We start from the raw sequence: 23,325 nt of genomic DNA on the forward strand, positions 1-23,325 counted from the left end.
TTCATTTCACCAGGTCTCTCTCAATATCCAGCAGTCATTGTAGCACCCTTACCCTGCAGCAGAAATGGACAGTGTTCTAGGGCTGGGGAAACTCCCCTTCAGTTTCTTGAAGACGTTATATCTGTTCGGCAAATCCGACATCCCAGCAGCGGCTTTACCTTCTGTATGTCTGGTGCTCACTCTCGCCCCACGCACAGGAAGGGCCACTGGCTAATACTGAGAGCAGATGGCTGTAGCCCTTGTGCTTGCTGCACCATGTGGCTTTCACCTAATTATAAAGGGGTTTCTGTGGAACCAGTTACATCTTCTCACATTTCAGGTGCGTCCAGAAGCATTCTTCTTGAAGCGAGGCCATCAAATGTTGACTTGATCAGGTGAAAAATCAGGTTAGTTAGACCGTGTAACCACAGACAAAAACGACAACAACCAGGAATACTTATCAAATACGTCAGATTGACGGTATAGAAGAAGATAGCATAGCAAAGCCACATCGACCCTTACCCTCTGGCAGGATCACACCAGGACAAGCTACCCTCCTCTACCATGTCCTCTTCTTACTGATGTGGATTGCCGCCATATGCACCAACACGATCTCGTGCACGTTGGTCTATTCGATCGCCATCGTGGTATACAATGAGGGCGGGCTGGCCGCTATTCCGGTAGTCAAAAATTTCATTGGAGCTATCGGTCTCGGTTGTTACTGCTGGGGGACCACAATCATCTTTGGTATTCACTCTGGCAAGGTGCTATTCTTTTGCCAAGGTACATGCTGACAGATAATGTTTCAAGATGGCGGCAAAGAGTTGCATGGGCTGAAAGCCATCGCGGTACTGATGATAGTCGGCATTTTCGCTACTACGGTGAGTTCACCCGGTAGAGAAGCAACTACATGCTAATATATCCGTCACACCTGGTTAGGGCCATGCTCAAGACTTCCGTGACCGCACCGCTGATACAACACGCGGCCGTAAAACAATCCCGCTACTGCTGTCCCAGCCTGTAGCTCGCTGGTCACTCGCCATGATAACAGTGGCGTGGACTATAGGCTTGATTGCCTTGTGGAAGCCCCCGGCTATCGTTACTCTGGCATATGTTGCTGCGAGTATGCGCTGTCTTGGCGGTTTTCTCTCCAGCTATGACGAAAAAGACGACTATGTCTCTTATTGCTGGTATGGGGTAGGTCTATTCTCTTCTCCGTATGTACGCCTGACCCATGTCCGTTGACCCAGGATACAGTTTTGGCTTCTTGGTAGTAACATACTACCCATCTTCCCTCGTTTGAGAGGCGAGCTTCCTTAAGGTTTGGCTGTTGTCGAACTGTACGGCGGAACTGGACCTTGACAACGTCATTGAGTAGACCCTAGTGGGACATAGCTACAGATCAGGCTTGGATATGGATGCGGCCCGTTCCCATGACCAAGCCTATACTTGGAAACCCTAAGTTTTGGAACTAGACTGAATATAGTGGTTTTTGGCAATTTTACTCGTGATCTAATTACTTGATCTAAGGGTACATGCACCTAAGCTCGTAAAGCTATATCATCGCGTGACTCTTACCCTAGGGTAATGCGTAATGCCATAAATCAATGTACTGCATCCGTGCATCTACTCTGTCTCCCAGATCTAAGAGCTACATCCAGAGTAGCTGGAAGTATGTATGGACAATTATTCGGATTCCACTGTTTATATTACTTCTAGCTTAGTTCCATGTCTTGTGTATCAAGCTCACTGTGTTCCAGGGACCACCGTTTAAAAACAATGTGGCCTTGAATATATATATTTCGTGTCTTTGACTATGGATGTTAGGGGTTGCATAGCAATGGGCTACAATATAGTTGTTTTTTACAATATATATTATATATTGTCTCGGAAAGCAATATAAAAGGATAGTATTACCCACCAACTACGGACCTTTATAAGGGAAGGCTATGGACAATTATGATTCATTTTGACGCCCTGGGACGGACTTGTTTCTGGACGTCTACTCAAAAGATATACGAGGAACCAGGATACAGGAGTCATTGCTTATTATTCGTAGAACATGACTAAAATTTCTCTGACTATTGGCCATCGTTAAACGCTGATTCTCACAAACTGCTCACCAGGTCTTCCAACCTCGAGCTGGCTGTCAAATGCTCCCTCTCAATCTCAAACCTTTGGTCGAGCCACTCAAATGTTTTCTGTGCCGAATATCCAAACGCACCAATCTTGGCCTGGAGCCCTCCATACGCGACATCCGTAGCAATCCACTTCTCCTTATCCACGCCGTCTTTGAGACTCGTCAAGCACTCATAGATCTTGTCTGTCGTCGTGGCGGGGTTGAAGTAGAAGCTTGCCCCTGCTCCCGTTACCAGTGTCGGGCACTTCACGTCAGCCAAGTATTCGGTGCCGTCTGCATTTTGCAGAGTGTAGGCGCCAAAGCTACGCATGACATCCGCATCCGTCTTGGAGCCGGTGGCCCACTGTAAGTGGTTGAACTCCCATCGGGCCTGAAACTCAAGCCTCTTGAGCACGCTGAGGATTCCATTGAACATCCAGTCCGAGAGCCAGCCACTCATAAAGCCTTTGAAGAGCGGCCCCGGCATCCTGCCTCCGACAAAGCTCGACAAGCTGTAGAATCCATCCACGCTCACGCATGCCTTGATCCGGGGGTCGGCGGCCGCACGGAGGGCAAAGTAGCCCCCCATCGAGGCGCCAGTAACGGCAATGTGGTCGAGGTCCAGCTCAAGTTCGGGATGGCGCGTAGCCAATTCGAAGAGGTGATCCAAGACGGGACCCGTGACGGATTCCCAATCCGGGCGCATTGGCAGCTTGTCGCGACGGAGGACGATTCCTTGGCCGGGTCCCTCAAACGTAAGGACTGCGTAGCCTAAATCCGGCCCGTAAGCCGGGTTGACAAAGTAGATTTCTTCCTGAGTCGAGTCGCCCCCGCCCGAGTTGAGCAGGATAGGGATTTTGCGACCAGGGATGCGCCGGGAGGCAGGCGGCAGGTAGAGATATCCAGGCAACGTTTTTCCGCCCTCATATGGGATCTCCAAGAAGATCGTCTTTCCATCACGATACTGGACGCCCTTTCTGAAATTGGCAATGGCTCGTTCGATTGTTGGAAGGACTCTTTGGTCTTGTCCGATCGGGCCTTCGTTGAGCATGAACTGCGCGGCGCGAAGGTAGTTGGAGGAGCGCAGGTACGCTCGTCGTGCACCGACACGATCTCCAGAGGCCTCGGCTTCTTTTGCGATGGCTTCTGCCTTGCTACCGGTTTCGAGAAGAGTGCTGTACCATGACTCTGGATCTTGGTCCTTGATCTTGGCTGCTGCTTCTAAGACTTCTCCGATCTCGGCTCCTTCGTGTGGCGCCATGGCCAGGAGACGAAGGAACTCGAAGTCGAAGAAGGGTGACTTGAATAGCTTGTGTATAGTTGCCATTTTGTCTTATCGGGGCCCCTTCAGGATCGAGATGTATGACGCGAGAAAGATATCTAGTTGAGTATCGTCTTCTCCATCGGTCAGTGCCCAATTCTAGTCGTACACATTGCAGATACCTTAGCTCAGTGATGCAGCTCATAAAGATGGGTAACAGAATTACAGAGAAACGGCGTTGTTCTATTGGTATTGGGATTCGGATCTTGAGTTGATAGCCCCCATCCCGAATTCGGTGGTTGTGATGCCACCAATCGTATCGGTCGTCGGATGGCCGAAAGTTGAAAACACTGTGAGCAACGATCCTGGTATACAGGGCTGATTTGGCCTAATAGATTCGAATATGCAATCTGATCCAATCTATGTGTGTAGCTTAAGGTCTAGCACAATAACAGAAAACCTCACATATCAGCCCTGGCACACATCTCCCCTTCTCCGCAATACTATTGCACTCTATCTTAGACGCCATGGTCTACACACATTCACCAAAAGAGCCCATTGCCATTATTGGCACCGGGTGTCGCTTCCCCGGCGATTCGACGTCTCCTTCAAAGTTGTGGGATTTACTCTACTCGCCGCGGGATCTCACGAGAGAAGTGCCCGCTGAATCACGGTTCAACCCCAAGGGCTTTTACAATGTCGACGGTGAACATCATGGTGCAAGCAACGCAACCAATGCATACTTTATTGAGGAGGATCCGCGGTATTTCGATGCGGGATTCTTCAGTATTGCACCGCGCGAAGCCGAATCGATCGATCCGCAACAAAGGCTCCTGCTGGAGACAGTGTACGAAGCGATGGAAAATGCAGGACTTACGCTGAATGGAATGCGAGGCAGCGCGACTTCAGCCTACATGGGCGCCATGTCGGCCGACTACACCGATACGCAGCTGAGGGATATTGAGAACGTCTCCAAATACATGATTACCGGAACCTCTCGCGCTCTCTTGTCGAATCGTCTATCCTACTTTTTTGACTGGAAAGGTCCGTCGATCAGTGTTGACACGGCATGCTCGTCCAGTCTGGCGGCCGTGCATCTTGGTGTCCAGGCCTTGCGCGCTGGCGAGTGTAAAATCTCCTGCGTGGGCGGCTCCAATATCATTCTGAACGCAGATTGCTACCTTGCCGCTACCAGTCTTCATTTGCTTTCACCCACTGGTCGGTCACAGATGTGGGATCAAGCTGCTGACGGATACGCCCGAGGCGAGGGTGTTTGTGTCTTCTTCATGAAGACCTTGTCTCAGGCGTTGCGAGATGGAGATCGAATCGACGCACTCCTGCGAGAGACATGTGTCAACTCTGATGGTCGAACACAGGGAATTGCCTTACCTAGTGCTGAGGCCCAAGTCTCGTTGATGAGAACTGCATATAAAAACGCTGGGCTCGACCTTTCAAAGGCGGAGGATCGCCCACAGTACATTGAAGCGCATGGTGAGTCTCTGCTATTCAGAAGACTTTTCATTGACTAACCATCTTGCGCGTCTCAGGGACCGGTACACAAGCTGGAGATCCAAGAGAAGCATACGCCATTGCCACCACGTTCTTCCCACCTGAAGAAGACCACAGTCATAGACCCAAACTGGTCGTTGGGTCAGTCAAGACCGTCATTGGTCACACCGAAGGATGTAAGCAATATTATAATCCGGGTATGCTTTATTAACTCTGGGAAACTGACCATATGTGACACAGGTGCTGGTATCGCAGGAATTCTGAAGGCTGTCCTGGCCATGCGACATAGGACCATTCCCCGAACCAACATTTCCACAACCTCAACCCCAGCGTAAAGCCTTCTTTCAAACACCTTTCAATAGCTACTTCACCCGAGGCCTGGCCCGTTGTGCCTCCTGACACACCGCTACGGGCAAGTGTTAACGGATTCGGCTCCGGAGGCACTAATTGTCATGCTATTGTGGAAAGCTACGTGCCTGAAATTCATGACAATGGCCCTTGGGGAAAGCCAAAAGAGATGAGACAGCTCCCAAACGGTATCGCCACACCGGAGAGTGACTTCTCTCCCATACCCCTGGTATTTTCAGCTAGCTCTGGAACAGCCCTCCGTGCAATGCTAGAGAGGTATCAAGAGTATCTGGAGAGGACCGAGGTGTCCCTTCTACGCCTGGCAATGACGCTCAACTCTCATCGTTCGACTTTGCCAGTCAGGATTTTTATTCCTGGGACCTCGAAAGCTGGAGTTCTCGAAGCGATCCGGACGCAACTTGCCAAAGTCGGTTCAAATCCTGGTGCAGAGATTGGTACCCGATCTTCCGTTCCGGAGTTTGATCAGGTCAGACGTCCCAAGATCTTGGGTGTGTTCACTGGTCAAGGAGCTCAATGGGCCGGCATGGGTCATGGTCTTATGGAGAAGAGTGCGCTATTCAGACAAGTCATCGAGATGATGGAAGAGGCAATGGCACAACTCCCCGACGGACCAGAGTGGTCTCTGAAAGAAGAGATCATGAAGCCTCCAAAAACATCCCGGCTGGGCGAAGCTGAGATTTCCCTACCCGTATGTGCGGCCCTTCAGGTTGGCCTGGTCAAGGTACTCTGGAGCGCAGGAATCACTTTCAGCATGGTCGTCGGTCACTCTGGCGGCGAGATTGGTTCTGCCTATGCCGCTGGCAAAATCAGCGAGGTTGATGCCATCAAGATTGCCTACTATCGCGGGGTGTACACCAAACTCGCCATTGGTAAAGACGGAAAGAAGGGCGGTATGGTTGCCGTCGGATTTGGCTATGAAGATGGTCTCAACTTTTGCGCGATGGAGCAATTCGCCGATCGCCTCACCGTTGCTGCCAGTAACTCGCCCAAGAGCGTCACACTTTCGGGAGATCTTGATGCTGTTCATGAGGCAAAGGAATTACTGGACTCTGAAGGCGTGTTCAATCGTGTTCTACGGCTCGACACGGCCTACCATTCGCCTCACATGTATCCTTGCGCGGCGCCTTATCTGGCTGCCATCGAGCGCTGCGGTCTTGTGGCTGGCAAATCCAATGGAACGGCCTGGGCATCCAGTGTGTACGAAGATAACAGAATGATCACCTCTGCGCAAGATAAAGACATGGAAGCGGCCTACTGGAAAGACAATCTGATTGGGAGGGTGTTGTTCTCGCAAGCCGTTGAACGTGCCCTGGACGAAGGTAATGGCGACTTTGACCTCGCTCTTGAAATTGGCCCGCATCCTTCACTCAAAGGACCTACTCTGGAGACAATCAGACACAAGCTTGGCTCGGAAATTCCTTACTCTGGCGTCTTAGATCGCAAGTCCGACGACATATCGGCCTTGAGTGCCGCTCTTGGGTTCTCATGGATGACATTGGGGTCTGGGGTTGTCGACTTTGCAGGGTACGTGTCCGCGTTTGACCCGAGCAATGCTTCGGTCCTAAACGCACCGGCTTTGCCTGAGCTGCCGACATATCCATGGGATCATAAGAAGGTCTTGTATCGCGAGTCCCGTCTTAACAAGAACGTCCGCCACAGGGTTGATCCGCCTCACCCGCTCCTTGGTAGCAGAACCCCCGACGATACCGATTATGAGCCCAGATGGCGAAACTTCTTTATCATGGAGGAGCTGCCCTGGTTGCGAGACCATTGTGTCCAAGGCCAGATCATCGTCCCTGCGGCTACCTACTGCGTGATGGCTCTGGAGGCTGCCAAGGTCCTTTGCCGGGGCAAGAATGTACATAGCATTGAGCTGTCCAATGTGGCCATATTACGCCCAATTGTCCTCGACGAGGCATCAGATGGCACTGAGACTTTGTTTTCTGTGCGCAGCGATCTTGATTCCAACAAGCACGAGGACGAAATTCATGCTCAATTTACCCTCAGCGCTGGTGCCATGGATGACAGGCAATTGAGAACTGCTGCCACCGGCCACATTCGAATCACCCTTGTATCGGAAGCACCCATCTCGTTCCCCAACGGACGTCAACAGACGGAGATAGATCTGTTGCCGACCAGTGTCGATCGATTCTACGCGTCGATGGACGAGATCGGGCTAAGCTATAGTGGACCGTTCAGGGCCATGACGTCCATGCGGAGACGTCTGAACTTTGCATCTGCTACCGTGGCCGTGGATAGAGACCTAGCTGGGACTATTCCCGTTCATCCCACCTGGCTTGATGCCTGCTTCCAGACCTTCCTCGCGGCTTTCGCGGCCCCTCGGGACGGCTCATTATGGACAGCCTTCATGCCCACTACAGTCGGTCGAATGGTGTTCTCCCCATCGAGCACTTCCCAAGTTCCTGGCACTTCGGTAACCGTGGACGCGCACATCACCGACTTTGCACCTGGTTATCAGGTAGCTCTACCGACACTGACGGGTGACATGAGCATTTTAAACTCTGAAACCAATCAACTCCAAGTCAAGATTGAAGACTTTGTGATGAGCTCATTCCTCCCTGCTTCTGAGAGTGACGACAGGAGGTTTTACCTAGAGAACGTGTGGGGACAGGAGATTCTTTCTGGAGCACTCTGTGCATCAGCTGAACACTGTATCGCAGCCACAGAAAGCGAGACAAAGGTCATTGATACTTGTGAAAAGGCTGTTCACTACTACCTGTCAAAACTCAAGGCGGCCGGCCACCTAGACCAGTGGGCTGACAAGAGTCCCGGGCTACGTTCTCTGATCAGCGAGATAGAAGCTCGTGTTACTAGCATACCGGAGCAATCGGATATGGTGTCAATGCTGGAAGAAGTCGGAGAGCACATCGATCTTGTCCTCGTGCGTACTATCGGCGAGAGTCTCCTCAACTCCCCAAGTGAGGGCCTTGGCCCGATCACACCTTCATCGATGGGTGCTCTTATAGCTCGTTGGCACCACGAGGGCTTGGGTTTCTCACAACTTCAGAGCCATTTCGTGAGCGCAGCTAAGCAAATCTCTCACCAGCACGCGAATCTGAGAATCCTTCAAGTCGGTCCATCTTCACCACGGCTAGTCCGTTCGATTTGCCATGAGCTCGGTCGCGGCTTGGAGAGATATACCGTAGTCGATGATTCAGAGCACACTATCGAGGAGATGAAGAGTGCTCTTGCTGCAGACCAGTTAAGAGTGGATTTCACGCCAGCCAGTGTTGAAAATGGGATTGACGAGGTTAATCATCTGACCAGCGCCGGCGTTTTTGACTTGGTCATTGTCCACAAGGCCTTTACCAACCAAGTCACCGCTTTGAAGACCGTCCGAAATCTGTTGCGTCCTGGAGGTTTCATGCTCATGATGGCTGCGACTGGCGCCCAGCTCCGTTTCCCCTTCATGTTGATGTCCGCACTCCCTTCGCTTGACGAGGAAGGATTGGCACAGACCAAATTCATCAACACTACGCGAGAGGAGACCCACGACCTACTCCGACAGATCGGATTCTCTGGAGTCGACTCGATTGCTCTAGACAATGTGCCCGACAAGCATACATTCTCTGTCGTCGTCTCCCAGGCCCTCGATGATCACATCACCTTCTTACGCAGCCCATTGACGTCTCCGTCGCCCGCTCCACTCAGTGGAAACCTCCTCGTGGTAGGCGGCTTCTCGGCGGATATAGCCAAGCTTGCTACAGCTATACAGTCACAGCTGTCAAATGTTTGGCATGGAGACATCATCAACGTGCGAACTCTCGCTGAGCTCAGCGATGAAGCGAGCACCGTTGAAGCTGTTCTGAGTCTGACTGATCTTGATCGCCCAGTCCTGGAGGATCTCAGAGCCCCAACCTTTAAGGGTCTGCAGGTACTCTTCTCAACGGCGAAAACGGTCCTCTGGATTACCCACCGGGCCAAAGCTGACAATCCTTACCACAATGCCACCATCGGCATTGGTCGGTCATTCCAGTCTGAGAATCCACAGAAACTACTCCAGTTTCTCGATGTGGACACGCTGGACGGAGTCGAGTCAGCCATTGCAGAGAGTTTCCTCAAACTCATCGGTGGCTTGAACATGAAGAATGGCAATCCCGCGGACACTACTCATCTCTGGACGATTGAGCCAGAAGTCTCCCTGGAGAAAGGAAAATACCTCGTTCCGAGACTTTTTCCAGATACGAAGCGCAACGACCGACTCAATGCTCTGAGACGCAAAGTCGAGACACAAGTTCCTGTCGAATCGCAGCCTATTTCCCTCAGCAGATCTGCGCAGAGTGATGGCCAAGTCGCTTATACAGCGGAAGCAGTCCACTGCCACAGAGATCTCGCACATGGTGCAACCGACCCCGTTACTATTGAGGTGGAACTGTGCTCGATGGAGCCTGTCATTCCCAATATTGACAATGAGGATCTTTTCTGCTGTATTGGACGCACGTCGGAAGGTGCACGAGTTTTGGGTCTATCACCATCCAATGCCTCGGTGGTAAAAGTGCCACGCGCATGGACGATACCAGTCGACAAGGATACACCACACGATCACGGTGCTTTTGTTATGGAGCTGCTGAACGAGATCAGATCTCTTGTCATCGCCAAGTCCGTTCCCCCCGGATGCACTACCTTGATTTACGAGCCTGATGCTCATCTTGCTGCTTCCTTGCTGAGGCCAGGTCGACCAGCTACTTCGTCGGTTAGTTTCAAAACCAGTGCAACATGGTCAATCCCAGGTAGCCATATTGTGATCGATCCGCATGCCTCTAGAAAGGAGGTACAAGCGAAGCTACCCCCCAAGGCTAGGATGCTCATCCACATGGGACGAGGAACCGAGACACGCGAGTTCTCAACTCTCAGACAAGCTCTCCCGCCGCACGCTACAGTCGTTGCGTTCAATGACCTTGGAGCTCATGAAATCAACCCTCATGAATTGCTTGCGGAATCTTTGTCCTTCGTACAGGGTGATTCCCCATCCGAGAAGGTTTCATTTGACCATAGTAGTGTGGTAAAAGCCTCTGCCTTGGTCGCTAGGGGAAATAGGGAACATGCCAATGCTGCTCTCGTTGACTGGACAGGCGCTCAGAGCATTACCCTGAGCCAGAGACCGGTTGACACTCGCAACCTATTCTCCCCGAATAAAACATATCTTCTTGTCGGCCTTACCGGGCATATTGGTCAGTCAATATGTCGCTGGATGGTCCAAGGTGGAGCTCGGCATATCGTCGTCACAAGTCGGTACGTAATCTGTCGTTTTCGATTGTTGTTGTCTGACTTTACTAACCATGCTCTACAGAAACCCCGAGAAGCAAGGACAGCTCTGGAGGGAGGAGTTGCTGAAACAAGGAGTCAATATTGTCATTGAAGCAGTTGACGTTACCAAAAAGCATGACCTCCTGGACCTCCGCGCTCGCATTGTCAGCTCCATGCCTCCAGTTGGTGGCATTGCTAATGGCGCCATGGTGTTGGACGACAAGTTGTTCATTGACATGCCTTTTGAGAGTTTCCAAACTGCCATGAAGCCTAAAGCACAAGGCTCCATCTACCTAGAGGAGGTTTTCTCGGCTGACGACCTTGACTTTTTCCTCTTCTTCTCGTCCATTTCGGTAATGACGGGCCAGCGAACACAGGCTAACTATGTTGCTGCCAACAATGTAAGTCTAAACCTTTTCTCACATATGCAGGTGATTCTAGGCTGCTGATTGCTTTTAGTTCATGGTCGCTATGGCCGAACGACGAAGGGCCCGGGGTCTCCCAGCTTCTGTTATCGATATCGGCATGGTCGTCGGCATCGGTGTTATTCAGAGATCCCAAAATGACAAAGGTGTCAGCACGATGGAGAACTCGATCAGACAGATGGACTACATGCCCGTGTCTGAAACTGACCTACATCATCTGCTCGCCGAGGCCATCCTCGTCGGCCAGAGCGATGAGTCCCCGGAGCTAATTACAGGGTTGGAGACATACAAGCCCGTCACAGGAGAGGCTCCCTTCTGGCACCATAATGTGCGCTTTTCCCATCTCATAACTGACCCTGATGCTGCGCAAGCGGGTGCGGACTCTGTTGGTAGCGCTCAGAAATCTTTGAAGGAGATGCTGCTCAGCTCGGGTGGACCAGAGGAAGCGAGAAAGGTCATGGAGAATGCCCTCTTGGAATATCTAGCGTCCTCACTCAAGGTAAGTACACCCTTATTCAAACTTTCGGTTGCTGACAACACACAGCTGTCACGCGAGACGATTTACACCGACGTGCCGATTATTGACCTCGGTATCGATTCCCTCGTCGCCGTCCAGATTCGGAACTGGACCTGGGCCGAAGCTGGATATGACCTTCCAGTATTGAAGATCCTGGGCGGATCTTCGGTAGCCCAGGTTTGCGATGAGGTAGTCGCATCTCTGTCTTTTGACAAGACTTCGATCGCGGCCGCCAAGGTCGAAAACCAAGCAGCACCGGCTCACAAGGTTCGCCCTTGGGATAAACCACCAACTGATACAAAGCGAACGGACGACGTAATACCCGCGCCCAGGTCAGAGATTGCCACAAGTGAACACAACGGCTTGCCAAATGGGATATCGAAGAAATCCTCAAACGTTGCCGTGAAGTTCAGGCGTCTCCGGAGGACTCCAGCTGGCGGTAGTGCCGCAAAGAAAGGCCCTCGCCCAACTCCGATCAGGATACAGCCGTTGTCGTTGGGTCAATCTCGCCTCTACTTCCTATCTCAATACATGGACGATGATACAGTCCTGAACTGCACCATATCTTACGCCCTCTACGGGAGGCTGGATGTCTCCAAGTTGGAGCAGTCGATCACTGAGGTAATTCAGCGTCATGAGGCCATGCACACCTCTTTTTACACAGATGAGAAGGATGGCAAGCCTATGCAGGGAGTGCTCGACAAGTCACCGTTTCAGCTCAAGGTCGTTCCCGGTGTCAGTGACTCGTCTGATGTCGAGACCGAATTTGACTTGATCCGCTATCGTCCCTATGATCTCGAGCAAGCCGACACCTTTGCCGCTACCCTCTTGTCACATAGTCCAGATTCTTACACTCTGATCTGCGGATATCATCACATCATCATGGACGGCGTCAGCTGGCAAATATTGCAAAAGGACATGGCCATGTTCTACAACAACTCGGGCTTAGCGGACTCAGGCAAATATTTGCCAGCCCAATACTCCGCGTTCACTCTTAAGCAACAAGAAGATCTCTCCTGTGGAGCTTACGCCGAAAGACTCCGCTTCTTCCAAGACCAATTCCGAGAGCCTGTCGAGCCTTTGCCTCTTTTCCCTTTCGCCAAAGTTGGCACACGGAAGGCCGTGAAGCAGTACGCTGTCCAGGAAGTTGTCATCCATCTCGATGCCAAGGTAGTCAGCGCGATCAAGCAGGCGAGCCAGACCTCTCGCACCACTCCTTTCCATTTCTACCTCACTGCATTCCAGGTTCTACTACACCGACTCTTAGAGACCGACAAGATGTGCATTGGGGTGGTAGACGCCAACCGGTCCGACCAGAAGTTCGTGAACACTATCGGGTTCTTCTTGGAAACCATCCCCTTGTTGTTCAAGGTCGATAGCGAGCAAAGGTTCGTGGAACTGTTGAAGGAAACACGAAGCAAGGCATACGCTGCTTTGGCACAGACCGGTGTTCCTACCGAGGAGATTCTGAGAGCGTGCGGTGTCGCATCATCGACAACAGAAACGCCGCTCTTCCAAGTATGCTTCAATTACCGCATGGGAGCTGGCCGCACCGCACCGCTCCAGGGAGTGGAGATGAAATTCTTGGACTATGTTGACGCTCAGAACCCGTTCGATCTCGTTGCGACTGTCGATGACTTGGACGACGGAACTGCCATGATTACCCTCTATCTACAAGATTACTTGTACGACCAAGAGGGTGCTCAACTACTTGCCACCATGTACGCGGACATGCTTCAAGTATTGGCAGAGAACCCAGAAAGTTCGGTTGGCTCTGTGTCGATTTCCAACGCTGCCCTGGAGGACGAGGCTATCAAACTCGGTACCGGGCCGATCTTAGACCTTGCAGCTCCGTCTGCTGGCACTTTGTCAAAGATTTTCAACACATGGGTAGACAAGGACTCCCACGCTCTGGCTGTCAAAGACACTACCGGCAAAGCAAAGACATACTTGCAGCTCTCAGAAAGGGCCAACGCCATTGCCGCATCGCTGCTGAACGCCGGCGCGGTGCCTTCCAGTCCCATCGGTGTCCTGCTTGAGCCCAGTGTAGACACAATTGCCACGATTCTCGCCATACTCCGCATTGGCGCAGCCTATGTACCGCTTGATACAAGGAGCTCCGATGCAGTGCTTACTGATATCCTGCAAGAATCGCAACCGGGGATTGTCATCCACCACAGCGCAACCGCCCAACGTAGCAAGCTGCTTCTCAGAATCTCTGCCAAAACCAAGCTAGTCACTCTGAATGCCGTCCCTCAGAAGACTATCAGAAAGATCGAGGACGTTTCAGCTCCAGAGGGCTCGCAATGATCCTTTACACAAGTGGTTCCACCGGTAGTCCAAAAGGCATCCCGCTAACTAACGCCAACATCCGAACCCCTATCCTCGGTGTTTCGGAGAGGGTGCCACTTGGGCGAGAGGTGGTTCTCCAACAGAGTGGACAAGGGTTCGATGCTGCAGTCTACCAGATCTTTATTGCCCTTGCCAACGGCGGCACCTTGATCATGGCTGACAATAGAGATGATCCTGCAAAACTTGCCGCTCTAATGGCCCAGGAATCCGTTACTTGCACCACCCACATTGTCTCCGAGATGCAAGCTCTGTTGAAGTATGGGTACGATAAAATTCGCAACTGCTCCTCATGGCGCATCGCAATGGTTGCTGGCGAGGTGTTCACTGTCCACCTCTTGGACCAGTTCCGCGCGCTCAACCGACCTGACTTGAAGGTTTTTAACGCGTATGGTCCGACTGAAGCGTCCATCTGCTCTTCCTTGGGCGAAGTGTCCTTTGAAAGAATCGACTCCACTGAAACTAGCATCCCGATCGGAAAGGCTATTCCCAACTACGGGACCTATATCGTGGATCAGCATTGCAAACCTGTTCCACTTGGTTGGCCTGGTGAGGTCGCGATTGCTGGGCCTGGTGTTGCCAGTGGCTATCTAAACCTCTGTGAGCTGACTCAGGCTAAATTCAAGACTTCGGCCTCTCTGGGAGACGTGTTTGGATTGGGTTCCCTTTATCTTACTGGAGATAAGGGTCGAATGCTTTCCGACGGATCCATTGTCCTCTCCGGCCGTGTGGATGGAGACGATCAGGTTAAGATTCGAGGTCATCGAGTGCGTCTGGGGGATGTTGCCAGAGCCCTTGTCCAAACATCCCGCGGCGTCTTTGCGGATGCGGCTGCTCTGCTGAAGGGAGACGATTCATCAAAGCAGCAGCTCGTTGCCTACGTCGTCTTCTCCCGAACCAGCACTATTCAGGACAAGCAGACATATCTCCGTCAGCTCAACCAAGAACTCCCTGTTCCAGCATACATGCGCCCAGCAATCATCATCCCTCTGGATACTCTGCCGGTGACAGACCGTGGCAAGCTTGACTCTAAGAAGCTGGCGTCGTTACCTCTGCCCGGCATTCCTAACGAAGACGCGGACGAGCGGCTCACACTAACAGAGGCCCGATTGCGAGACATTTGGGAGAATGTCTTGGGTGACATAGCTTCATCCATTCCAATCCGCCGTACCTCCGACTTCTTTACCGTTGGCGGTAATTCCCTGCTTCTGCTGGCTCTGAAGGCTGAGATCTCTCAAGTCTTCGGGCTGAACTTTCAGTCTCCGAGCTTTTCCAGGCAAGCACACTTGAGCTTCTCGCTGCCCGACTGGACGGTACTTCTTTGTCGGCACAGATCAACTGGGACGAGGAGACCGCCCTGGACGAGACGGTATTCACACCAACCCCCGCCACTAACGGAGTCAACGGACACGGATCACTGAATAGTGATGCAAAGGGGATCTCTGTTCTACTTACCGGTGCCACAGGCTTTTTGGGAGGCCACATTCTGCGGCAATTAGTCGAATTGCCCAGTGTCGCACACGTTCACTGCGCGGCCATTCGTCCCAACAGGGATGGTGTGTCCCGACAATTGAGTGTGGAATCACCCAAAATCATCCGTCACTCTGGTGATCTTTCACTCCCAAAAATGGGCATGAGCGAGTCGGAATTCTCAGATCTATTCAAGAGCATCGATGTCATCATTCACAACGGCGCTGAAGTCTCACACATGAAGAACTATCGCAGTCTCCGGGCAGCCAACTTTTTGTCGACAATTGAACTGGCACGGGCGGCTGTCAGCCATGGCATCCCGGTACATTATATTTCCACTGGAGGTGTCGCGCGTCTGAGTGGCGCCGATGAGCAGCCCGAGGCCTCGCTCGCCGCGTTCCACCCTCCCATCGACGGATCGGACGGGTACGTGGCGTCCAAATGGGCGAGCGAGGTTTTCCTTGAGAAGGTTCAAAAACGCTTCCAAGGCCAAGTTTGGATCCACCGACCCAGCAGCATCACCGGTGACGATGTTCCCGACAATGATATTGCCCATAGTCTGCTCAAGTTCTCGAGGGAGCTAGGGGCTGTGCCTGATCTAACCGGGAGTGGGTTCTTCGACTTTATCAGTGTCGAAACCGTATCAAACAAGATTGCTGCCAGCGTTGTCAAAAGCAACGAAAAGAGTGGTGGCGGTCTTGTCTATCTTCACCAAAGTGGTGAACGAGTCATCCCTGTTGGAGACTTGCAAAAGTATGTTGGAGAATTGGAAGGGCGACCAATGCAAGTTCTGCCATTGAAGGAGTGGGTAGATTCGTCGATTCGCAAGGGCTTGGACGAGGCTCTGGGGTCCTACATGTTGGCCTCCAGGGGAGTCATTCGGGCACCTCTGTTGCAGAGAGGTCATCATGTCGAGTAAACACTTAAATGTTTTAGACAATTTCTAGCTAGGGAAGCTTAATCTCAAAGTATTGGAAGGTCCAAGTCCTGTCCATCATCGGTCATAGACAAGACATACATCTTTAGGAAAGGGCGCTATACCTGATATTAAAGGACGGGGCACGAAATTAGTAGTTCGCTGTTACATAATGGCTCAGGAGAATTTCACATTCATTCTATTCATTGGACAGAAAACTATCCGAGAGATACTACTGACAAATCTCAAGCCTTCTGGCCAAAGGCAATAATCATCTCAACTTGACCCCCTTCGGTCTCCAGCTCTTCCTTGACACGTGCCGGAAGCGTATCAAGCTGCTCACTGGTAAACGAAGATTTCACGGTCCTGGCCACGCTAGTCAACGGCACAATGGGTCCAGTGACTCCATGGATACTCTGCGCGTGGAGCTCGGGCTTTGCTTTCTTGCCCAGTTTGACAATGACGCGCTTCTCCTGGACGTTCTTCAAGCCGGCTTCTTCCAGCAGGGGCTTGTTGTTGTTGGCAAAGTCACCGACACCGATGCCTGTGAACATCTCCGAGGCCATCTTGGCAAAGTCCGTCATGGCAGGACCATTCGGTGGAGGACTGAAGGCATTCATTTCCATGAGCTGAACCCAACCGCCAGGCTTTAACAGAGTAGTCAGGTTCTTAATCACAGGAGCAGGTCCCTCGGGAGCGGAGCCCGCCAGACTGCCTCTGATGTGGACCAGGTCGAAAAAGCCCAAGTACTGCTGGGGCCATGGGTCCTTGAAGGAATGGGCGAAATAGGTGATGCCATCTGGATTCTCTGGGAACAGCTCGCCTTCAACGTCGCTGCCATAGTAGTCGTGCTGTACCGATTGTTTGCTCCGTACATTGCGAAGCCAGGTGCCTTTTCAACGGTGTCAACGACAGTAAACAACAAAGTTGAAAGTAAAACAGCTTACCATCCGCGGTACCAGAGTCCAGAATCTTCTTGCCCGGCTCGTTCATGTCAAGGGGGGCCACCACAAGTTTACCCTCCAAGGCATCCTCATAAGTGGCATCCAATGCTCTCAGGCGTAGCAGCTCGGGCTGGTGCCCGAGGTTCTTGGTCATCTCCATGAAATTATCCATTTTGAATATTATCCCTTTTGTGTCGCTACTTTGGTGTGTAATGAGCAATACAACGGTGATGCAAGGTCGACAAGACTAGTTAAACCATACGTTATTCCTGAGAGTGCCGATCCTGTACATGAGCAAGCAAAATCGGGCGAATTAGTGCTACCTACTTTGCTCTCGTTCTATTGACTGGAGCACATTTAGGCCTGTGACCTTATCGTGCACCGAAATGCGACCGGGGTGCATATGGATCGCCTGGCCGAACGGCATCATTACCGTACACGGATAACGTACCGAATCGGATGCTTACGCCGAATGGTCATGGCCCAGCCTAATGATCCGCGAGTGTAGGGAGACATGAACAATTTCGTCCTGCCTTGCGGGCAATGCATAGCAAATTTACTGCATTCGGTTACCTATTTGCATGCACGGCGTGGCCAGCCTGCTTATCCAACATCTGGTAAACCTTGTGAAGTTGACGGTCAATGTTGAAGAGACACTTTGTGACATCTTGTTGAGCCATAGCAGGGACGACCAAACGTGAACATGATAATTTCGTTGTACCACTTGTTGTGGTTAGCCTTGGTGGCCTTCATTTTGCAGTATATTGCTGGGATAGTGGCAACGCGTCAACGTAGACAGGGCGCCAAGGTACCGCCGGGGCCAAAAGGTATACATCAAGTCAATCAATCTAAGTCTTGAACCACCGTGGCTAAAGGAATCAAAGGATGGCCATTCCTCGGAAGCGCGCCAGCTCTGGCTGCCGTTGACATTAATGGGATAATCGGCATCTTTAAGAAGTGGGCAGGGCAATATGGCTCCATCACTCAGTTCAGCGCCATGGGCGACAAGCAAGTCATTCTTACCGAGGATAAGGACGCAAGAGAGCTGTTTGTCAAACGGGGAATCAAATATTCTGATCGTGGAGCTCCCCATGCTGTGGAATACATTTCGATGAAACAGAATCCTGGTTTCAGGCCTAAGGACGGTGAGCATCTTGACCCAGTCACGACGAGAGCACGGGCTATGAGTGAGTACTGACAGCTTCAGATGGATGGCGTCGCCAAAGAAGCATGATTCAAAGCGCTATCAACATCACCTCCATCAATAAATACCAGAGTCTTATGGACGATGAAGCCACGTTCACCATGAACGCATTGCTACAGTCGCCGGACTCGTTTCATGGAGAGTTCTTGCGATATTCCTACTCAGTGTTGACGAGCTCGTTGCTCGGCTTCTCAGTCCGCAGTCCATCCGACCCTTTCATCCACCACAATGAAACCTTCACGGCCGAACTCATGAACTCTTTCCGTCCTGACTGCTTCCCGAGCAATGTGTTCCCGGTTCTCAGGAAGCTGCCTATGTGGCTCCTGCCAAGCTTGAGGACTATGGAGAGGCTCAGGAAAGAGTATGTGGGCGAAATGTGGGCTTTCAGACGCAAAATTGAGACGCTTGTGAAGGAGGGCTCAGCAACAGAGTGCATCTATAAACAGTTTCTCCTCCACCGAGACCAGTACAGTGTCACTGACGAAGAGTCCGTACACACTTTTCAGGCCATGATTGACGGTGGGACCCGCTCTCCCCACAACAACCTACTAACTTTCTTATTCCTCATGATGGAGTTCCCTGAGTGGCAGAAGAAGCTCCAAGAGGAGGTTGACAGAGTCGTCGGCAAGGATCGAATGCCGAGCTATACGGACATTCCTAACTTGCCCACGGTGAGAGCGATTGTGAAAGAAACCGTCCGATACAGAAGTATTGTTGCAGAAATGGGCATTGGCCATTGCCTGCAATCGGACGACATCTACAAGGGCTATTTCTTTGAGAAGGGCACTGTATTCAACGCAATATTTGCGTAAGTCATCTGGCCTACTCACCCTCTGGATATTTGCAGTAATTTGTGATTAACATCTACCAGGTCTATCCTGATGGACAAAGACATCTATCCAGACGGGAAACTTTTCAATCCTGCCCGCTGGCTCGAGCCTAGTTATCCGACATACAAGGAACCCCTGACAACGTACCCAAATTGTCAGGGCTTTCCAGCATTCGGCTATGGTAGACGAGCATGCCCAGGAGTTGACTTTGCGGAGAGGACCTTAGTGATCATGTTTGCAAAGCTGGGTTGGACGCTGAATATTCGATGGCCGACGGATGAGAATGGTAACGAAATTCGGGAGAAATTGCAGTATGAACCAGTGCCAGCTCCGAGACCATTGAGGTTCGGTTGCAAACTTGAGATTCGAGATGCAGAGCGGACGAAGATAGTCGAGGAGGCCGCGAGGCATTTGAGTCTACAATGATATAAGTCCGGTGATATTACACAAGTAGAGCTATAAATGAATTGTCTTTTGACCTGCACGCAGAAGGGATGTGAGAGTAACTAGATTCTACACACAAGAAAAAAAGTCTTCTATATCTATGATCGTACTCCGTCATTGTCTATTCCAGAATCCCACGGCTATTGAAATCACGTCTCTCGATCTGGAGATGGCAATCTCGTGCCCTCCACTCACGATGTGAGTCTCCACGGCGTCCGCCCCAAGTATCTCCGCCGCGTCCGAGGCACATTCATCTCCCACAACAATAACGTCCTTCTCGGCCACTATAAGACAGACCTTTCCCCCTGGCAAGCCCGGTAGGGCGTCCGTCACTCGTCTTCTGGCAAGCTCGTCGGCCAAGACCCTCCACGTCCGGTCATGTCGTCTATAGACTAGGGCGCTGCGGAGTGTACTCAGGTAGGACCGTACAAACCCTGCATTGGCTGCTAGCTGCCATCGGATCACATCTCCGACGGTGACCTGGGGCCGATCCTGCGCAATAGGCACATCATCAAAAGCCACGTCGTCCTCGTCCTCCATTTCCCCGGGAACATCAGCACAGGCCGCGCCGTTCCTGGGCTCCAAACTCTCCCGAAAAAGTTTGAGGCGTAGCCACTCGGGTATAACCCTAGCAGAGGAGTATAGAATTTTGTCGAGGGACTTCATGTGCGACGTGCGGATGAGGCCTCCTGGACACACCAGAGTTACGGAGCGGAGCATCGTCGCATGGTAGGCGGCGAAAGCCACGGCGATCGAGCCACCGAGGGAAAAGCCGATCATGTGGAAGGCAGAGGTACCAGTCCAGGATAGCGGGGACGAAGAGAGCACAAGCAAAACCTGCGTGGTGTAGAGTCTCGCATCAAAGACGAGGTCATTCGGCGCATCGGAGTAGCCCCGACCAAACAGATCTAAGTCGGTGTCTCAGTCGGTCACAGTCAAAGGGTAAAGAACAGATACAACTTACCGTAAATCATGACTCTGTAGCCTTTGCGAACTAGCTCTTTAGCCATATCACCCAATGCTATACAGGGTGTACCAAGGCCGTGCACCAGTAACACCTTTTCCCCATCCTCAGGGCCCCATTCGAACACATGGATTGTTCCATACACAGTCTTGAACTGCCTGCTTCCGGGGAAAGCGTCGATCGGGTACACGGGTTTAGGGAATGTTTGTCCCCCTTGCGCCGCCGGTCCAGATCTCGCAGGAGTAAAGGTCCGTTCTTCGGGCGTGTGTTGGATGTCCCCGAGCGACGCACGGATCTGTCTGTACAAGAAGACAGATAATGGTGCGGAAAGGACAGTTATGAAGAGTGCGAGCCTGAAGTCCATGGTAAACAATAAAAAGCCTACACACATGTAACTTTGACATTAAACCTGTGGGATTCTGCGCCATTCTACATATAAGGTTCTTCCTCTTCCATTTTTCGGAATTCCTGGGCGGCAATCGATACACCTTAACCGACCTGCAACGCGTCGGTCCTTGCATCAGATTGCCCGAAACGCGACCACCGAGAGGTCCGAAGTCGTTTGTCATCTGCCTGATCAGGGTCTGGTTGGCAGAACACGTTGTCTAGATCTTTCCAAGGCACGGGGGTGGCAGAATTCTTTCGACTACGAGATGATTTCTGTTCCTAATCAGGACTTCCGTTCTGTCTTTCCGCCATGGAGAACTTGGACATAGCACCAGAGCCGGCCTAAAATGAAGAACGACACTATAATACTGGATTCAAGCTGTCGATGGTGGTATCTGCAGTGACTCAGGTTTGTTCATGATACTTCTTGATACTGCGATCATTGTCAATGTAAGTTGACTTTCTGCCTTAACCCGGTTATTACAACTCACTTTCACTCTCTTGAAGATTTGGGATGGTACAGTAGCTCGTACCAAATCGCCAGGTATTGTCTTGCATTTCTATCTACACTCTGACGCGGTCTGATCATATAGCGCCTGCTTGCAATCCCTCACAGGGAGGATCTACACCAATTTCAACACCAAGGTACATTTCCCTAAACCCTAACGGGGAAATGGGTTGGATATCAAATCATTCTCGGGGCAGGGCGAGGGTCTGAATTTCAAACGGTACGGTTTTGCTTTTTTTTCGGGTCCCAACTGACATCCGGAATCAGCCACTCGTTGCGGTTTAAAACACGTTGCCACAAGCTCATGTATCAGTGGCCATGTCAATTCTCATGTTTTCCCAAGCACTAGCCGGTGCATTGTTTCTTGCATTCGCCGATGTGATCTTCTCCGCCGGTCCCAAGTCATTAATTTTAAAGGACGCACCGAATGTCGATTCACAAGCCATCATTGCTGCCGGTGCTACGGGGCTACGGGATGTGGTCCAGACTCAAGATTGGCCTGGGTGCTCAGAGCTTACGCGAAAAGTGTCGACCAAGTGTTCTACATGGCCGCTGCGCTTGGAGCAGTTTGATTGATATCCTCATTTGGAATGGGTTGGAAGGATATTCGGAAGAAGGAATCTGCCACAGAACAAGCACAAAGGATGGAGAATTGCATTAATGCGAGTAGGGAGCCTAAGCCTGCGTAGCCTCAACAGCAACGGCAGCACCGCTCTCGGGCGCGGTCTCGGGCTTCTTTTCAGGCGGATTGTTGGTCAGCTTGGGCTCATCCAGAAGCTGTAATTTCTCCGTCACCGCCGCATAAATGGGCTGATGGCAGATCATCTCGTACCAACGAGACACGTTGGGGTGCTCTTGCCTCCACGCCTTGCCGTAGAAGTATTGAAAGCCAAGCGAAATGTTTCCAGCGCAAAACAGATCGGCAAGGGATAGCTGCTCGCCGACCAGGAATGTGCGGTCTTGCAAATACTCCTCGACCACATCAACGGATCTCTGGGTCATGTTGGTGAACAACTCCACCTGGTCTTTGTCGTAGGGAATCACACCCACTTGGGGCAGTAACTGTTGAGTCATCAGAATTACGATCTCGGTGTTGAAGAAAGACATCCACTTGATGATCTCCGCGTATTCCTTCTTGTTTCTTCCGAGAAGGGTTGTCTGTTCATTTTGAGAAGTGACTGATGAAGGTGGCGTCAGCTCTGGACCACGCCAACAAGATGGGTTGACTAACTGTAGAGAGCAATGGCCATGCATTCGAATAGCTTGAAGCCATCCGCTCCTTGAAAGGCAGGGACCTTGCCGAGCTTGCTGATACTCAAATGATCGGACGTCCTGGGGGTCTCGCGAATGTCAAGATTGAGACCATTAGCCTTGGCCACTGCCTTGATGGCTATCGTTCGGCACTGATCGCCCTAAGGTGGCTGTTAGTACCTATATATATATATATAGGGTAACAAAACGCAACAATTGGCAATTCGCTTACAGGAAACGTGTACAAGGTTCCGAAAACCATTTTGAAAACTATTTTGTTTCTGCTCTGAAGATCACCTTCTCTTCCCTAGAGCTAGCAGTAGTCGAGTAAGCCTCTATATAAGGGACCTGCTGTAAGTGGCTGTCTTGCATTCGGATCTTGACTGTCAACTTTCGGAGGGATGACCAACTCCAGTTTAGCGTCATTATCTGTCTACCCAAGGCCATAGCTCCAGGGCGGTATTCAGGCTTGACCATCGAAAAGGGACGCTTTTGTATGTTCAATATCATTCAATACACTGCGGTTTTCCGAAGTCCAATAGGATATTTAGCATGTAAAGCGAGGACCTGTGAATTCCCTCTTGTGGTTAGTTTTGCCGTTTGGGGTATGG

General features: G+C 51.4%; 8 protein-coding genes across 8 annotated transcripts; 4 read left to right on the forward strand and 4 right to left on the reverse strand.

Moving 5' to 3' along the window:
* Positions 1-560: 560 nt before the first annotated feature.
* fma-TC (terpene cyclase fmaA) lies at positions 561-1,224 on the forward strand (the record flags this gene model as incomplete). Its single annotated transcript, XM_024822786.1, has 3 exons — positions 561-726; positions 790-860; positions 919-1,224. 3 exons carry the CDS (start codon positions 561-563, stop codon positions 1,222-1,224), a joined length of 543 nt encoding a protein of 180 aa, XP_024678582.1.
* A 789-nt stretch (positions 1,225-2,013) lies between these two features.
* psoB (hydrolase psoB) lies at positions 2,014-3,579 on the reverse strand. Its single transcript, XM_024828234.1, has one exon. The coding sequence runs from the start codon at positions 3,423-3,425 to the stop codon at positions 2,088-2,090; it is 1,338 nt and encodes a 445-aa protein (XP_024678583.1). The 5' UTR covers positions 3,426-3,579; the 3' UTR covers positions 2,014-2,087.
* A 307-nt stretch (positions 3,580-3,886) lies between these two features.
* nrps14 (PKS-NRPS hybrid synthetase psoA) lies at positions 3,887-16,185 on the forward strand (the record flags this gene model as incomplete). Its single annotated transcript, XM_024825875.1, has 8 exons — positions 3,887-4,850; positions 4,907-5,044; positions 5,231-10,490; positions 10,549-10,906; positions 10,965-11,429; positions 11,475-13,641; positions 13,680-15,109; positions 15,130-16,185. 8 exons carry the CDS (start codon positions 3,887-3,889, stop codon positions 16,183-16,185), a joined length of 11,838 nt encoding a protein of 3,945 aa, XP_024678584.1.
* Positions 16,186-16,356: 171 nt separating this feature from the next.
* Positions 16,357-17,442, reverse strand: psoC (methyltransferase psoC). Its single transcript, XM_024831334.1, has 2 exons — positions 17,130-17,442; positions 16,357-17,074 (listed from the first exon to the last, which is right to left on the reverse strand). The coding sequence occupies exons 1-2, from the start codon at positions 17,296-17,298 to the stop codon at positions 16,428-16,430; spliced, it is 816 nt and encodes a 271-aa protein (XP_024678585.1). The 5' UTR covers positions 17,299-17,442; the 3' UTR covers positions 16,357-16,427.
* A 222-nt stretch (positions 17,443-17,664) lies between these two features.
* Positions 17,665-19,645, forward strand: psoD (cytochrome P450 monooxygenase psoD). Its single transcript, XM_024832146.1, has 4 exons — positions 17,665-17,953; positions 18,011-18,271; positions 18,334-19,138; positions 19,202-19,645. The coding sequence occupies exons 1-4, from the start codon at positions 17,830-17,832 to the stop codon at positions 19,584-19,586; spliced, it is 1,575 nt and encodes a 524-aa protein (XP_024678586.1). The 5' UTR covers positions 17,665-17,829; the 3' UTR covers positions 19,587-19,645.
* On the reverse strand, positions 19,633-20,981 carry P174DRAFT_445034 (alpha/beta fold hydrolase). Its single transcript, XM_024828235.1, has 2 exons — positions 20,569-20,981; positions 19,633-20,512 (listed from the first exon to the last, which is right to left on the reverse strand). Exons 1-2 carry the CDS (start codon positions 20,930-20,932, stop codon positions 19,719-19,721), a joined length of 1,158 nt encoding a protein of 385 aa, XP_024678587.1. The 5' UTR covers positions 20,933-20,981; the 3' UTR covers positions 19,633-19,718.
* A 515-nt stretch (positions 20,982-21,496) lies between these two features.
* Positions 21,497-22,089, forward strand: P174DRAFT_288124 (uncharacterized protein). Its single transcript, XM_024821579.1, has 2 exons — positions 21,497-21,600; positions 21,731-22,089. Exon 2 carries the CDS (start codon positions 21,782-21,784, stop codon positions 22,037-22,039), a length of 258 nt encoding a protein of 85 aa, XP_024678588.1. The 5' UTR covers positions 21,497-21,600; positions 21,731-21,781; the 3' UTR covers positions 22,040-22,089.
* psoE (glutathione S-transferase psoE) lies at positions 21,854-23,027 on the reverse strand. The gene is made up of 3 exons (XM_024828236.1): positions 22,947-23,027; positions 22,695-22,875; positions 21,854-22,641 (listed from the first exon to the last, which is right to left on the reverse strand). Exons 1-3 carry the CDS (start codon positions 22,974-22,976, stop codon positions 22,139-22,141), a joined length of 714 nt encoding a protein of 237 aa, XP_024678589.1. The 5' UTR covers positions 22,977-23,027; the 3' UTR covers positions 21,854-22,138.
* Between the last annotated feature and the right edge of the window lie 298 nt (positions 23,028-23,325).

This window comes from Aspergillus novofumigatus, assembly GCF_002847465.1.
Source record: "Aspergillus novofumigatus IBT 16806 chromosome Unknown P174scaffold_8, whole genome shotgun sequence".
In the NCBI taxonomy this organism is placed as follows: Eukaryota; Fungi; Ascomycota; class Eurotiomycetes; order Eurotiales; family Aspergillaceae; genus Aspergillus; species Aspergillus novofumigatus.

Bases quoted from the DNA above. Each gene is read 5' to 3' on its own strand.
- P174DRAFT_288124 (XM_024821579.1), top strand. From the start codon at position 21,782: ATGTCAATTCTCATGTTTTCCCAAGCACTAGCCGGTGCATTGTTTCTT.
- psoD (XM_024832146.1), top strand. From the start codon at position 17,830: ATGATAATTTCGTTGTACCACTTGTTGTGGTTAGCCTTGGTGGCCTTC. The intron at 17,954-18,010 runs GTATACATCAAG...AAGGAATCAAAG, and splicing joins GGTACCGCCGGGGCCAAAAG to GATGGCCATTCCTCGGAAGC. The intron at 19,139-19,201 runs GTAAGTCATCTG...AACATCTACCAG, and splicing joins GTATTCAACGCAATATTTGC to GTCTATCCTGATGGACAAAG.
- psoB (XM_024828234.1), bottom strand. From the start codon at position 3,425: ATGGCAACTATACACAAGCTATTCAAGTCACCCTTCTTCGACTTCGAG.
- psoE (XM_024828236.1), bottom strand. From the start codon at position 22,976: ATGGTTTTCGGAACCTTGTACACGTTTCCT. The intron at 22,876-22,946 runs GTAAGCGAATTG...CAGCCACCTTAG, and splicing joins GAACCTTGTACACGTTTCCT to GGCGATCAGTGCCGAACGAT. The intron at 22,642-22,694 runs GTTAGTCAACCC...CACCTTCATCAG, and splicing joins CATGGCCATTGCTCTCTACA to TCACTTCTCAAAATGAACAG.
- psoC (XM_024831334.1), bottom strand. From the start codon at position 17,298: ATGGATAATTTCATGGAGATGACCAAGAACCTCGGGCACCAGCCCGAG. The intron at 17,075-17,129 runs GTAAGCTGTTTT...ACCGTTGAAAAG, and splicing joins GGACTCTGGTACCGCGGATG to GCACCTGGCTTCGCAATGTA.
- P174DRAFT_445034 (XM_024828235.1), bottom strand. From the start codon at position 20,932: ATGGACTTCAGGCTCGCACTCTTCATAACTGTCCTTTCCGCACCATTA. The intron at 20,513-20,568 runs GTAAGTTGTATC...ACACCGACTTAG, and splicing joins CTACAGAGTCATGATTTACG to ATCTGTTTGGTCGGGGCTAC.